Consider the following 17,047-nt stretch of genomic DNA (forward strand, 5'->3'; position numbering starts at 1 on the left):
AGCCCTATCTAGCTCTTATACATCCATGGCATGAAGCCAAAAGAGTTCAACTTCTTTCCCATTGCTTCCGCATCTGTGGGGCCCACAGAGCAAGTGCATTAGTGACTTTCGCCGGCTGAGCCTGCTACTTCTGGTTCAGCCCTCTGGCTAACTTGAAAGGGGATAAAACAATTCAATCATGCGGCTCTTCTAAACTTTCGAAATGTGATTGGACCGAACAGATCAAATTATGATATTGAAACGAGTTATTTCGCAGGTGTTGTGACGCTAAGAAAATGTATCCGCTGATTTACAGACGTCTCTTTCACAATGTAAATCTATGGGAAAAAGTCTTTTTTGGCATTTGGTGCATCGCATGACATTGTAATTACATGGTCTGGCTGCTATGTCAAATTTGTTTCAAAGCCTGGCGCCCTTCCTGTATCCACTTCTCTTTATACATCCATGTGTTAAAGCAAAGCAAATCAGTCTCCCCCAGAAGCCCCCCCTCCTGTAAACGACTCCCATAATAAAAGTTCTGTTGAGTCTCATCAGCACAGGCTGTCACGTTGTTGGTGGTTTGATTGTATGTAGTGATACTCAGGTTTTATTCAAATAAATGTGGGCTGGCTATGTTGTATGCATGTAAATAGCATATGTCTCACTGATGATTAGCTCCAATCACAAATTCGTAATGTGAAATGGAGGAATGGAGACATTAGCTAGCTAACGCTAGCTTTCCTGAATCTGCTGGTGCATCTGAGTAATTTACAGAACAAACATTAACGTGATGTCAAATACCGACATCATAACTCTCCGGAAGGCTACAGAGATTTTGCCAAGTGCTGGGAACAACAAGAGCAAATCTACAAGCTGTTGCTGAGACAACACACCGTTACCTCAGTAAAGGTGAGTTAGCCCAGCTGTTAGCATTGCCCCTGTGTAACTTAACGTTACTCAGCTAACTTTAATATCTGGCTATTATGAGACATTTGCCATCAGTCTGTCAACAGTTCAGTCAACTAAAGCAGGTTATGTTTAATTTTTGTTGTTGTTACTGTGTGTATTTGAGTTACCACTGTTGTAGTCAATGGAGTTATATAATCAACTCGGAGTTAGTGTTCCATCATCTGTGTGTTTTCATTTGTTCTTTTTTTATCGTGAACACTTTTTAGTATTATACTTATACTTGTTTGTCTATTGCTTCAGGTCATGTATCCCTGTTGAGTCACTGCTCAACAACAACAGACTTCAACATGCATGTTGCTACTGTTCTGTACACCACCTGAAGTCCTGCTGAGGTTCACCTCCTGTGGCAGAGTGTCTGACAGAAAGTGGGCTTGCAAGTGGACAGCAACTTCTACCTTGAACCTGAACCAGATCCAACAACAGCTTCTTCCTAGTAGCAAGTAGATTAGTTGCAAAAGACATTCATACTATCGCGAAATATCCCCCACCCCCAACACACTCACACACACTCACACACACACACGCGCGCGCTTATTTTATTCATTCAAAACCCTCATTTATTTCCTAGTACAAGGTGCTGCTACACTGTGGTGCAATATCTGGTTTTTCCGTCTATGCAATGTGGATAGAATTGTATGAAATGTTACTTGTTCAATGTGGTTGGCTGTATGTACATCACTCCCATACTTGGTTGCAATCAAATTTTGATTTGAATTTTGCTCAGGAGCAGTTACTCAAAAAGAAAAAACACAGACGCAACGAGCAAAAAACAAACACAGCAAGCATGGAGCAGGAGGCCAGAAACAGTCTCCATAGTTTGGTGCTGAGTATAAAAGAAGATATTGCTGTGCAAACGCAAGCAGAGATGCAAGCAGCATTAAACAGCACAAGAGAGGATGTTCCGGCTGTTAAGGGTTTGAATTGGCTCCTAGGTAGATACCTACATATAAAGACCACATTCATTCACTCTGTGAAGCCACACATTTAATGTTGCCAATGATCCAAGATATCCAGTGTTCATCCAGTAATGCTGATTAAACAAAAGTTGTTTTCTCTGAGCTTCAATTTGAAAATGTGGTGAAAGTGCAAACTCTAGGGGAATGCTTTGAATGAACTGGCACTGCATTGCTGACTAATGTGACTTTTTGCTTGGAGCTTAAAGTGATTGATTTTACTGCTTTTTCTACACTGGGTGCTTTTATGTGTAGCACTTGTATGACTGATCTGAAATTTGGACGTTTGTCTGCAGAACCAGCAGTTTCAGACATGTTGGAAGATGCAGACACTCACAAGCACTGGTAAATATTTGGGTTTAGTCAAATCTTTTCCTCCCACAATCAAACACGAGTCACTATTACTTAACAGAACACGCCTCAACAAAAGGACCCCGCCGCTATCCACCTCTCTATTAGTGGAAGTTGGCAACACTACGCAAACATTTAGCAGGAAAAGTAATAATGCACGAGGGCAGTCGGAATTACTTCGACCAGGACTACTCATCTAAACTGCAAAAAGAGAGAAGCCAATATGCTCCAATAAGAAAAGAGCTAAGGGAGAAAGGGATGACATCGCATCTATCCAGAAAAGCTAAGAGTATTTGGTCATGGCGGAACGCAGATGTACAACTCAGTAGGGCTCAACACCTGCTTGAGCAGGAAGACCCGGCATCCAGGACCCAGGTCGGGCATCCATCAGCGCTATTTGAACAGCAGAGGACGCAATGGGAAGACTACAAGACAGCTGCGGACTTATTGAGAGAGCGGGGGGGGGTAAGCCTACAGCTTAGGTACCGTGACAGAGTTTATGGCAGCAGCAAGCACAAATACAAATGTACACACACACAGCGATGTACAACGCAGAGTGTTACTGGTAAACTGTTGGGGGTTTTTTTGTTTGTTTGTTTGTTTTGTTTGTCTTTTTCCAAATGGGGCAGTCTGGGTCAGCAGCCCCAGATTCCTACCCATATTTAGGGAATCTTTATCCACTCGGCAGTCTATTAGTGACTGCCACCATTGAAAGTTATTGTTTTGTTAGTATGTTGTTTTTATGTTCACTGATTTTCACAGCTGTCAGCCATAAAGTTAGGTGTCAGAAAAATAGCATGATCAAAGATCCCTTATATAACATGGAATATGATTTGAAGGGTAAATTGTCTCATATGTTAACTGACTCTAAGAAATGAAAACACTAAAAATAATCTCGTATAATGTGAATGGTAATCCGATTAAGCATGAGAAGTTACTGCAACAACTCAGAAAAGAAACAGGAGGTATAATCTTGCAGGAAACACTCCAAGTGAAACTTACAAATGCTCACGTATATCACTCATCTTACAAGTCCTCAAAAAAGGAGTTGCTATTTTAATAATGCCACAAATAGTTTTTACGCTGGAAAAGCTGATATCATACAAGGAAGGTAGATATGTAATGGTAGTTGGAAGGATTGATGAGGAAATGGTTTCATTTATGAATGTCTACAACTCCGCTAAAGAAGGCCCAGACCTAATTTAAAAGATTGTTGAAATAATAGTTTCAGTAAGTCGAGGGATAACAATCACTGCAAGTGACCTAAACCTAATCATGGACCCAAGTATTGATACACAAAGTGATAGACAACATAGCTCAGATCAAGCTGCTAAAATAATGAGAGGAGCAGCCAAGGAAATGGGGCTGATAGATGAGTGGACAACTCTCCACCCGAAAGAAAGAGATTTTACCTTCTTTTCAAAATCTTACCACAGATTTTTGAGACTAGACTATTTCTTTTGTTTAAGAATCGTGTATCAAGGATTATAGAATGTAATATAAATTAGATCACATTGTCTGATTATGCTTTGATAACAATGAAATTAAACATTGATCTGGAGGTGGGTCATACTCTTTGGAGACTAAATAATTCCCTGGTACAAATGGAAGACCTCAAGATTAAAATAAGATCAACTATTAAAAAATACCTAGAAATAAATGATACAGAGGAAGTTGAACCGGTCACACTGTGGGAGGGAGTAAAAGCAGTATTAATTTTTTTTTTTTTTTTATCATTTGCTTCATATGAGAAGAGAGAGAGGAACAAAAGAGTCAAGGAAATAGAACAATCATTAAGGATATGGGAATGAGAGCACAAGGCAAAAAGACACTGTTGATTTGCATTCTTTGAATGAACTAAGGAAAGAACTCAACCAATTACTAACTGAAAAGGTAAAGAAATCATTGATATTTACTAAAAAATAATACTTTGATAGTGGAGCAAAAGCAATGAAAAACCTGGCCTATAAATTGAAAAAACAACAGATAAAATCAAACACTGTTTCTATCAAAGACCAAACCAGGAATATAAGTGTAAAAGCTAAACGAGAAATAGCACAAGAATTTGCAAAATACTACAAACATTTATAAAGCCCTGACAATAATCTGCTCCCTCAAAATAGAATGAAGGAATATCTATCCAGAATAAAACTATCGCAGATAAGAGATAAACAAAATGTAAACCTGATTTTGCCAGTTACGTCAGATGAGATCAATGTAGCAATAAAGAAACAAATTTACAGGTGATTTTTATAAGGAATTGGATAAAGAACTACTGCCGACTTTAGAAAGAACGTTTAAATGGGTGTTAGATCATAGTAGGTGGGCAAACACTTGGTGCAGCTCCATAATTACAGTCATACACAAAGAAGGCAAGGATCCTACTGACTGTTGATCTTATAGACTAAAAACTTTAGTGAGGAGGAGGGCGCTGGTGAGCCAAACAATCTCTCCTAACTACAAGCTTCGATCATTGACTGATGTTGTGATAAATTCCCCTGTTTTTTCTGAAAGACTCAAGGTGTTGATAGACTCACGTGCTGATGAGAGTTTTATGGACTGGAAACTTGCTAAAAGACTGAAATTAACTGTGTTTCCTCTTCTCAGACCCCTAGAAGCCAGAACGTTGGATGGGAGGTTACTATATAGAGTTACTCACCGCACCGAGCCCCTTCAAGTCCTCATAGCTGAGGGACACACTGAAAAGTTAAGTTTCCACCTCTATAGCTCCCCATTACACCCACTCATTTTGGGGTTCCCTTGGTTATCCCAGCACTGCCCCCAAGTTAACTGGGCCACCAGGGAAATTATTGGTTGGGAGGAGAGGTGCCAAAAGAACTGTTTTCCCTCAGAGCCCCCGAGAGTCTCAACCTCCCGCAGTCCTTCTCACACCAGTCGGCCCAGAGCCCCTGTTAGACCAAGATAAGTCTGATTATCCCGATTTAGCCAAGGTTCCCCAGTGTTATCATGACCTCAAGGAGGTGTTTAACAAGTCCCGGGCTACCTCCCTTCCTCCTCACAGAGTATATGACTGTGCTATTGACCTGCTCCCAGGGGCTTCTCTCCCTAAGGGCTGTTTATACTCCCTGTCAGCCCCCAGAATGTGAGGCCATGGACAAGTATATCTCAGCCTCCCTGGTTGCTGGGATTATTATTATTCTTCCTCTCCAGCGGGGGCAGGATTCTTCTTTTTGGACAAGAAAGATAAGTCCCTCCGGCCATGCATCGACTACTATGGTCTGAATGAGGTCACCATCAAGAACAGGTACCCCCTCCCTCGGACCACCTCCAGATGGATCCCTCCAAAGTTAGTGCTGTGTCTGACTGGCCCACTCCCACCTCCAGGAAACACTTGCAACGTTTCCTGGGGTTTGCCAATTTCTATAGACGTTTCACTAGGGGTTTTAGTTCCATTGTAGCCCCCTTACATGCACTAACCTCTCCTAATGTCAAGTTTCAGTGGACTCCCCAGGCTAAACTCTTGTTTCAGAGACTTAAGACCAGCTTCACCACAGCTCCCATCCTCACTCCTCCGGACACTCACCTTCAATTTGTGGTGGAGGTGTACACCTCTGATGTAGGAGTAGGAGGGGTCTTGTCACAGCGGTCCCCAGTGAATAACAAGCTCCACCCCTGTGCCTTCCTCTCCCGGAAATTGTCCCCCTCTGAGAGGAACTATGATGTGGGCAACAGGGAGCTGCTGGCTATTAAGGTGGCTCTGGAGGAGTGGCGGCACTGGCTGGAGGGCACTGAGCAGCTGTTTCTCATCTGGACAGACCATAAGAACCTGGAATACATCCACTCTGCTAAGAGGCTCAACCCCCGGCAGGCAAGGTGGGCTCTCTTTTTCAACCGATTCAATTTCATTCTGTCTCATCCCACAGCGCCCCTGGTCAGACATGTCACTGGACTTTGTCACAGGTTTGCCACCCTCTGAAGGTAACACGGTTGTCCTCACAGTGGTTGACAGATTTTCTAAGATGGCTTACTTTATACCTTTACCTAAGTTACCCTCAGCCAAGGAAACGGCTGAGGTGGTTCTGCATCATGTGTTCCGCTTGCATGGTTTCCCCAGGGACGTGGTGTCTGACCGGGGGCCACAGTTCATCTCCAAGTTCTGGAAGGCCTTCTGCTCACTCATTGGAGCCGCAGTCAGCCTCACTTCTGGCTATCACCCCCAGTCCAACGGGCAGACAGAGAGACTGAACCAGGAACTGGAGAAGGGCCTTCGCTGTCTCACCTCCAGTTGTCCCTCCTCCTGGAGTAAGAATCTTATCTGGGTCGAATATGCACAAAACACCTTGCCTTGCTCTGCCTCTGGTCTTACTCCGTTTCAGTGTGTCTTCGGTTATCAGCCTCCCCTGTTTCCTGAGTTAGAGACTGAAGTAGCAGTTCCATCTGCTCAAGCCCTCATCCTCCGGTGTCGCCGGGTTTGGAGCCGGGCCAGGCTTCAATTGATCAGGACCGCAGCCGGAAACAAGAGGGCTGCGGACAGACGGCGGACCCCGGCCCCCTCTTACCAGCTAAGGCAAAGAGTGTGGCTGTCTGCTCAGGATCCTCTCCTCAGGGTGGAGTCACGTAAGCTGGCACCCCGTTTTGTTGGACCTTTCCCTGTATCCAAAGTCATTAACCCTGCTGCTGTCTGTATCAAGCTCCCCAGGACCTGGAGAATTCACCCCACCTTTCACGTTTCCCGTGTCAAGCCCATCTAGGAGAGTCCTCTGGTTCCCTCCTGATCCGGGCCTCATTCAGGACTTTCACTGGTGCCACCGCAATCTTCCTGATCCGTCTGGAGCCGTCCTTTAGGGGGGGGATACTGTCATGAATCATCCTGCCTTCAGGTTATGTTTTGTTTTTTCTCTCATTTAGTCCTGCATTTCCTGTTTTATTTTGGTTTCTAACTCTCCTCTGGTTTCAGATCCACTTCCTGCCCTTGTGTGTTTCCCGCTCCTGTCCTCGTCTTCATCCCCTAATGTCCTCCACCTGTGTCTCATTACCCTCACTCCCCTTGTGTTTTTAGTCTATGTGACCCCTGCTTCCTGTGCCAGTTCATCTTAGCCCTTAGTCGCAAGCGTTCCAGCATTATCCTCTTTGTTATAGTCTCTAGTGTTTTTGACGGATCTGCCTTTTTTTTTGACTCTGCCTCTACGTAGCCCTTTTGGTCCTGTTGCCCTCTCTGACTGCCTGCCCGTGTACCGAACCTGCTATTAAAGACTTAAGACTTTTTTGGAACTACTGTTTGAGTCGTTCGTTTAGGTCTAGCCCTGGTGTACCAGACAACCTTGTCAATGGGTTAGATGTATGAAATGCCATGATAATAAAATAAAAAAGTATTTTAAAAAAAGTAAAGGATAAACCCAACCTTTAAGGTAGTTTTGTAATTAAGTACTTATGTGGCTCATTTGTTAGTTAAAATCTGATGCATGCTCATCTTCCATGGAGTCATGTCACAAAACAAAAAGTTAAACATTAGGCATGCAGGGACATTTTACTTATGTGTATGTTTTACTGTATGTATGTTGTGGATTCATTTGATGTATTTGACTGATAATAAAGTGATGCCATTTTGTGCATGCTCAAAACTTCCAATACTATATTAACTCTAAAAACATGTTAGAAAAGATATATCCTAGCATCAGATCAGTTTTGTTTGCATGGATACAGAGACACCACAGTTTGTGTCCAGCTTCAAGTGGACAGTGGCAAGAAGGGAGTTGTCTACTATTTTATAAAACTTTCTGGTAATATGTAACTTACATCCAAATGTTGATTCAAACAGTCAACACCAGAGCACCACTGAAAACATGAGAGGTGCTGCAAAGGGTATAATGTAATAAAGGGTATAAAGGGTACAATAAGAGTATAATGTAGTACTATTGTGTATCTAGGGTACAGATGCATTATGTTGCTCATCTATCAATGAAGACAATGTATGATTTTAGAAAATGTGACAACATTTTTTAACCACAATGCATGAACAGCCAAAGTTCATGCAAAAGGGTTTATGGGCTTCAAAAAAGAGAAGTGCATGCTGCTTGTGTCCCCGCCTCAATGAGTGTGTTTACATAACACGTCTGTCCACACATTAGGCTATATTAACTAGTCAGGGTTTGATCAGAGTTATTTCTGCTGCAGACACATCCTCAACTGATTGGAGAGCTTTGAGAAAGGTACTGTACCTTTGTTATTCTCAGAGCTTCATATTTGTAGCGTGATATGAACCCACAAGGTAGAAATAAGACAATAAAAACATCAGATTTTGGATGGACAAAGTATAAGAATGATAATGTTATTATTTATTTCATGTGTTTTGTTCAACAAGGTTGGCTGATGGTCTTTTGCAGTAATGCACTGTTAAGAGTTTGGTAGAATAATAGAGGTATAATAACAAGGACAGACTGAGTCAATAAATGGACAGAAAACTGACAAGGTTCACATTCAGTGGAAACAATCATAGGCAGGCAGAGAACCATTAATAAGAATGGTCTTAAAGTTACAGAGAGGTAAAATATTTTTAGATGGCATTGCACATTTTTCCACAAGATCCCTGCACTAACAGTAAAGGCAGTTTTCACCAGATCAGGTCTGGTTCGGGGCTCATGGAGCATCAAACAGTCACTGAAGCTGGTTAAGTATGGTCCACAGCACCACAACAGCGGAAATGAGATATAAAATGGAGTTTTGCCTACGAGGACTTTGTAGAAATAAGTACTAGTGATTACTATGTCTCTATGACAGGGAAGCCCAACCAACTTTATCATGGAGAAAAGGATTCATTTTGTTTTTGCTAGTAGTGTTTGTGGGAATGTTTTCTACATGCTTAAATTTGTTTCGTAACTCATCAGTAACATGCTAAAAAGTGTTTTGTAATTTCTAAATAAGTCTGATAAAGACTGAAAAACAGGATGCTGACAAAAAAGACACTTGCTATCATTGACCTGTGAAAGATCTATATCTACAAATGCACTGATAGATGATAGCTGAGTATACATGTTCTTTTGCAGCAACACCCTGTTAAGAGTTTAGTAGAAGAATAAAACAAGGACGGACAGAGTCAATAAAGTGGACAGGAAATAGAAAAGGTTCAGGTTCAGTGGAAGCAATCACCAGCAGACAGAGAACCTTTAATAAGAATGGTCTTAAAGTTACACAGAGTGTTTTGGCTTTTAGTTGACATTGCAGATTATTACATGAGACCAATGCACTAACAGCAAAGGCAGTTTTTTTTTATCAGGTCTGGTTTGGGGCTCATGGAGCATCAGACAATCACTGGAGCTTATTACCACTACAGAGCACTACAAATGGCAGGAATGAGAAAATGGCACTTTACCAACAAGGGCAATCTAATTTACATAAATAGTGAGCAGGACAGGCCCCAAAAGAGATGCCTGCGGCACACCCTTGGAAGCAGGCAGGAATAGAGGTTTGGTCGTTCCTGCCTTAATGAAAATACTAACAAAATAAAATAAAAACTGGTATGCTGTTTGTATGTATGTTTGTATTCAGTAAGTTCTATTAGATCCTCCAGAATATCCTCTATACATGATTGTACTATACCATTTTGTTGCACTGCATTTGGACAGTCAGCTTTCTCTGTGAAAGCCACAATTCAGTGGAATGTCCTACCTGATGATTTGAAGAGCTGCAGTTCAGTGCTCAGCTCTGTGGCCACTGAGTCTGGATTTGATCTCATGGTCTTCTCAAATAATCTTGCCTTTGGTTTGACATGCTTACATTGTTGATTTCTGGTTGACATTGTGGGTGTATGCGATGTGCTATTGTGTGTAGCTTTGTATTTTGTATTTTGTATAATGTGTCCTGTGTGTTTTTTGCTTTGTACTGTGTGTTATTGTGCTGTTATATGTTTTAATTATAAGGGACTGCAGATGAAAATTAGCTTGAAGCTAAATCTGGTACAGTGCATCATTTATGTTAAAAACTATACACTGTCCCAATAAATAAATACAATACGATGTGGATTTTCTCTGCACTTTCTCTGACACTTTGTTGGTTAACAAGAAAATGGGTATAAATAAATAATAACATGATCAAAAATAATATAATAATAATAATAAAAACAATAAAGTAACCATTTGGACTGTCGACAGAGGAACTTCATACAACTTTGCATAGTTCAAGTCAAATCTTTGTGAAAAGCATCTTCATAGGCTATTTTTGAGAGCTAAATGCATTTTCAATTGTGTGTTGAAATATATATAGATAGATACATACAGGGGGAGATTACATTTGTTCTTCCTTTTACCATTGCAGATCTCAAGACAATAACAGAGATGACTGCTACACCTTCCTATCACACCAATACAACAGGTGAAGAAATTGGCTCTTCTAATGACATCTATGCTGATCTGAGAGGGTCTCTCAACATCATGTCTGTCGTTATCTACTCCCTGGATTTCGTTCTGGGTGTGCTCGGAAATGGAGTGGTTATCTGGGTGACTGGGTTCAAGATGAAGAAAACAGTGAACACAGTTTGGATCCTCAACCTTGCTGTGGCTGACTTCCTCTTCACAGCTTTCCTTCCTTTTAGTGCGACGTACACAGCTCTGGGTTTCCACTGGCCTTTCGGCAATTTCATGTGCAAACTGGACAACACAGTAAGATTTCTGAACATGTTTGCCAGTGTCTACATTCTGGTAGTGATCAGTGTGGACAGATATGTGTCTGTGGTGTGGCCAGTCTGGGCCCAGAACAACCGAAATGTACGCAAAGCGTCCTGTGTGAGTCTGGGTGTCTGGGTATTGGGTCTGATACTCAGCACTCCATGCTTCATCTTCAGGGACCTTTGGCTATCACCTCATGATGAAACAATCAGATGCTACGACAACTATGCCTTTTCTGATGACTTCGATAACCCATCTGTGATACAGTTACTAATGCTTCGTTTTAAGGCCATGACCATCACTCGCTTCCTCCTGGGTTTTGTTGTTCCCTTCACTGTCATTGTCTCCTGTTATGCTGTGATAATCCATCGTCTCAGGAGGAACCGTACCAGGGCCAGCCACTCAAGTCGCCCCTTTAAGATCATCGCTGCTGTTATCACTGCTTTTTTCCTGTGCTGGGCTCCCTTTTACATCATGACTCTAATAGAGTTATGGTATCACATTGATAATAGGTCAAGTGAAGTATTAAAACTTGTCATCACTATCGGGGTCCCTTTAGCCACCAGCCTGGCCTATCTTAACAGTTGCCTGAATCCACTGCTGTATGTCCTCATGGGCCGAGATTTCAAGGATAAAGTTCGCAAATCCATCCTGAATGTATTTGAGACTGCTTTCCGGGAGGAGGTTTCCCGTTTGCACACTGACACAAAGTCAGTGGACACCAGTCAGAGTCTTGACATGTCAATTCTAAATACTCAAGTATAAGGTTGTGGCATGAATAAACAAATACTGAAACTGCACATAAGAAAATAATTTTACAAATGTAAATGTATATACATCACCAGTCAAAAGTTTGGACACACTTTCCCATTGGGAAAGTATGTCAAAAGTTTGGACACACTTTCCCATTGGGAAAGTATGTCCAAACTTTTGACTGGTACTGTATCAAATTCCTTTTTTATTTCTTTTGTTGTCTTTATAAAATGACTTAGATTCCCAAATTGAAATGTTGGAACCTGTTGAAGTTTGATTAATTTGAGTTGTATGATTAGCGAACTGATTAGGTCAGGCAAAGAGTACTAGATCTTAACTGCACTTACAGTATTTACAATCTGATTGAAGGGACTGATGGTAATATTGTACAATAAGGTAGCAGCTTCATAGTTAACCTGGGTTAGGTGTCCATTATTTCTTAACTTCAAGACAATATAAAATCACAGAAAAATGGAATGGCCCATTTATTTTATGTATGACTGTGGATATGAATATTGTGACATGTACCATGAACCATGAATGATTGTTATTGCAATACTTGCTCATCATTATTTTTACATTGTCAAAATATTATTTTTGACATGGCTTGTGCCTGGAATCTCTTTCTCTAGTATTGCACACTGATATATATATGGTGAATACAAATATTATAACCCACACAACTCATTTGCAACACCTCATGATAGTTTCAAAAAAATAAACCCCAAGTGTTGGTGGTAGTGACAGGGCCAAGGTTGAAGAGGAAATCATGATTGTGGTTTATCTTTCATCTTTAGATCTGGGGCGCTGTGCTCAAGCTTTCTTCCCTTTTTCACCCCATAATAATTTACTGTAACTACTAAGCTGTCAATCATAAGAAATACTTTTTGTTGTTGATTGTTCTTTTTCATTTTATGTTAGAATTTCTTCATAATATTAATTGACCAACAGAGGGAACTGTTTTACATGTCAGGTGCTTCTTAGATCTAGGACATAAATGTAGACAAAGGACAGCAAACTTCAGTCTTGTGAAGTGTTTTCCAGTCATCGTCATTTGTGATTATGTATAAATATGTTAAGTAGCTCTATTACTCTATTACTCTGATCAGCTCAGTTGGATAACATTCATGATGAATTTGTTTACATTTTATTTGTAAAATAGTTCGGACATCAAAGTAAATTTATAATAACTTATTTTAAAATGAATTTTATTTTTTACACTCTTCTCATGGAGAAAAAAACAAGATCCTTTCACAATATGAGTTTGGTAGAATAATAGAGTTATAATAACAAGGACAGACTGAGTCAATAAATGGACAGAAAACTGACAAGGTTCACATTCAGTGGAAACAATCACAGGCAGGCAGAGAACCATTAATAAGAATGGTCTTAAAGTTACAGAGAGGTAAAATATTTTTAGATTGCATTGCACATTTTTCCACAAGATCCCTGCACTAACAGTAAAGGCAGTTTTCACCAGATCAGGTCTGGTTCGGGGCTCAAGCAGCATCAAACAGTCAGTTTTGCCTATGAGGACTTAGTAGAAATAAGTACTAGTGGTTATTATGTCTCTATGACAGGGAAGCCCAACCAACTTTATCATGTAGTATGCAGTGATGAGTGTTGTAATTATCACTAGAGATGAACCTGTGGTCCCCAGAGGCAGCGGCATGTGGATATATGACATCCCCAAAATCCATAAATGAGAAAAAAAACCCGAGTCCTCCTTTACTACCCAAAGGGAAGCTGCTGTCTCTGTACAAGTCAAGCTTCAGTCACAGTTTATCAACAAGGTACATGATATTGAATTGAAAATATATCATCAAGTCAGATGCCAAGATATTTGTATTCTGTGACACTCTCCATATTAAACTCAGTGTGGAGTATGTATTGTATATTATGGTAATTGCTGTATGTCTTATTTTGTTTTTGCCAGTAGTGTTTGTGGGAGTGTTTTCTACATGATTAAATTTGTTTCATCACTCATGACTAACATGCCAAAATATGTTTCGTAATTTCAGAAGAAATCTGACAAAGAGTAAAAAACAGGAAGCTGACAAAAGGAACATTTCCCAACATAGTGAAATACTAGTAGTACTATACTGCAGATACAAATGCACTGAAAGATCTTTTGCAGCAACACCTTGTTAAGAGTTTAGTAGAAGAATAAAACAAGGATGGACAGAGTCAATAAAGTGGACAGGAAATAGAAAAGGTTCAGGTTCAGTGGAAGCAATCACCAGCAGACAGAGAACCTTTAATAAGAATGGTCTTAAAGTTACACAGAGTGTTTTGGCTTTTAGCTGACGTTGCAGATTATTACATGAGACCAATGCACTAACAGCAAAGGCAGTTTTTTTATCAGGTCTGATTTGGGGCTGTGAAAGAAAATTGAATAGTAGGTTATCATTTTATAAATCTTTTGTATATATGTTACAAATGTTTTCAAACTAAGGAGTCAATGTTTGTTATCAACTGAATGTGATGTAATGTCATCGTCATTTTGGGGACACATGTTGGTGAAGAAATCCTACTCCTAGGCTAGTTGAGTTATGGCATCACATTGATAATAGGTCAAGTGAAGTATTAAAACATGTCATCACTATTGGGGTCCCTTTAGCCACCAGCCTGGCCTATCTTAACAGTTGCCTGAATCCACTGCTGTATGTCTTCATGGGCCGAGATTTCAAGGATAAAGTTCGCAAATCCATCCTGAATGTATTTGAGACTGCTTTCCGGGAGGAGTTTTCCCGATTGCACACTGACACAAAGTCAGTGGACACCAGTCAGAGCCTTGACATGTCAATTCTAAATACTCAAGTATAAGGTTGTGGCATAAATAAACAAATACTGAAACTGCACATTAGAAAATAATTTTGACACAAATGTAAATGTATATACATCACCAGTCAAAAGTTTGGACACACTTTCCCATTGGGAAAGTGTGTCCAAACTTTTGACTGGTACTGTATCAAATTCCTTTTTTATTTCTTTTGTTGTCTTTATAAAAGGACTTAGATTCCCAAATTGAAATGTTGGAACCTGTTGAAGTTTGATTAATTTGAGTTGTATGATTAGATAACTGATTAGGTCAAACACAGTATACTAGATCTTAACTGCACTTACAGTATTAACAATCTGATTGAAGGGACTGATGGTAATATTGTACAATAAGGTAGCAGCTTCATAGTTAACCTGGGTTAGGTGTCCATTATTTCTTAACCTCAAGACAATATAAAATCACAGAAAAATGGAATGGGCCATTTATTTTATGTATGACTGTGGATATGAATATTGTGACATGTACCATGAACCATGAATGATTGTTATTGCAATACTTGCTCATCATTATTTTTACATTGTCAAAATATTATTTTTGACATGGCTTGTGCCTGAAATCTCTTTCTCTGGTATTGTACACTGATATATATGGTGGATACAGATATTATAACCAATGCCACTCATCTGATGCAACACCTCATGACGATTTCAAAAAAATAAACCCCAAGTGTTGGTGGTAGTGATAGGGCCAAGGTTAAAGAGGAAATCATGGTTGTGGTTTATCGTTCACCTTTAGATCTGGGGCACTGTGCTCAAGCTTTCTTCCCTTTTTCACCTCATAATAATTTACTGTAACTACTGAGCTGTCAATCATAAGATATACTTTTTGTTGGTGATCATCTCTTCCATTTTATGTTAGACTTTCTTCATAATACAAATTGAAGGGTAGAGGGAACTTTTTTTTACATTTCAGGTGCTTCTTAGATCAAGGACATAGATGTAGATAAAGGACAGCAAACTTCTGAAGTGTATTCCAGTCATCATCAGTCATTTGTGATTATGTATTAATATGTTGAGTAGCTCTTTTGTCTCAAAGTTAGTTATTATCAGTAGCTTTTATATCATGTGCTATTACTCTGATAAGCTCAGTTGGATAACGTTCATGATGAATTTGTTTACATTTTATTTGTAAAATAGTTTGGACATCAAAGTAAATTTATGATAACTTATTTTAAAATGAATTTTATTTTTTGCACTCTTCTCATGGAGAAAAAAACAAGATCCTTTAACAATATAATTTTAATGGTTTATGCAAAGTATATTTGTAACCCTCTGTCACTGCATATCAGTCTATGTTGTGTTTGAATTAAAAAGAGAAGTCAGCTACAACTCTGAGTGGATTGTGGAAACATTTTTGCCTAGGCCAAACTGTAGAAGCCCTAGCTAGCTCTTATACATCCATGGCATGAAGCCAAAAGAGTTCAACTTCTTTCCCATTGCTTCCGCATCTGTGGGGCCCACAGAGCAAGTGCACTAGTGACTTTCGCCGGCTGAGCCTGCTACTTCTGGTTCAGCCCTCTGGCTAACTTGAAAGGGGATAAAACAATTCAATCATGCGGCTCTTCTAAACTTTCGAAATGTGATTGGACCGAACAGATCAAATTATGATATTGAAACGAGTTATTTCGCAGGTGTTGTGACGCTAAGAAAATGTATCCGCTGATTTACAGACGTCTCTTTCACAATGTAAATCTATGGGAAAAAGTCTTTTTTGGCATTTGGTGCATCGCATGACATTGTAATTACATGGTCTGGCTGCTATGTCAAATTTGTTTCAAAGCCTGGCGCCCTTCCTGTATCCACTTCTCTTTATACATCCATGTGTTAAAGCAAAGCAAATCAGTCTCCCCCAGAAGCCCCCCCTCCTGTAAACGACTCCCATAATAAAAGTTCTGTTGAGTCTCATCAGCACAGGCTGTCACGTTGTTGGTGGTTTGATTGTATGTAGTGATACTCAGGTTTTATTCAAATAAATGTGGGCTGGCTATGTTGTATGCATGTAAATAGCATATGTCTCACTGATGATTAGCTCCAATCACAAATTCATAATGTGAAATGGAGGAATGGAGACATTAGCTAGCTAACGCTAGCTTTCCTGAATCTGCTGGTGCATCTGAGTAATTTACAGAACAAACATTAACGTGATGTCAAATACCGACATCATAACTCTCCGGAAGGCTACAGAGATTTTGCCAAGTGCTGGGAACAACAAGAGCAAATCTACAAGCTGTTGCTGAGACAACACACCGTTACCTCAGTAAAGGTGAGTGAGCCCAGCTGTTAGCATTGCCCCTGTGTAACTTAACGTTACTCAGCTAACTTTAATATCTGGCTATTATGAGACATTTGCCATCAGTCTGTCAACAGTTCAGTCAACTAAAGCAGGTTATGTTTAATTTTTGTTGTTGTTACTGTGTGTATTTGAGTTACTACTGTTGTAGTCAATGGAGTTATATAATCAACTCGGAGTTAGTGTTCCATCATCTGTGTGTTTTCATTTGTTCTTTTTTTATCGTGAACACTTTTTAGTATTATACTTATACTTGTTTGTCTATTGCTTCAGGTCATGTATCCCTGTTG

The 17,047-nt window shown here is 40.0% G+C and overlaps 1 protein-coding gene across 1 annotated transcript; it reads left to right on the forward strand.

Annotated features, from left to right (window-relative positions):
* The first annotated feature begins 8,360 nt into the window (after positions 1-8,360).
* LOC137191643 (chemerin-like receptor 1) lies at positions 8,361-13,762 on the forward strand. Its single transcript, XM_067601930.1, has 2 exons — positions 8,361-8,422; positions 10,524-13,762. Exon 2 carries the CDS (start codon positions 10,544-10,546, stop codon positions 11,636-11,638), a length of 1,095 nt encoding a protein of 364 aa, XP_067458031.1. The 5' UTR covers positions 8,361-8,422; positions 10,524-10,543; the 3' UTR covers positions 11,639-13,762.
* Positions 13,763-17,047: the final 3,285 nt, after the last annotated feature.

This window comes from Thunnus thynnus, chromosome 10 (assembly GCF_963924715.1).
Source record: "Thunnus thynnus chromosome 10, fThuThy2.1, whole genome shotgun sequence".
Classification (NCBI taxonomy): Eukaryota; Metazoa; Chordata; class Actinopteri; order Scombriformes; family Scombridae; genus Thunnus; species Thunnus thynnus.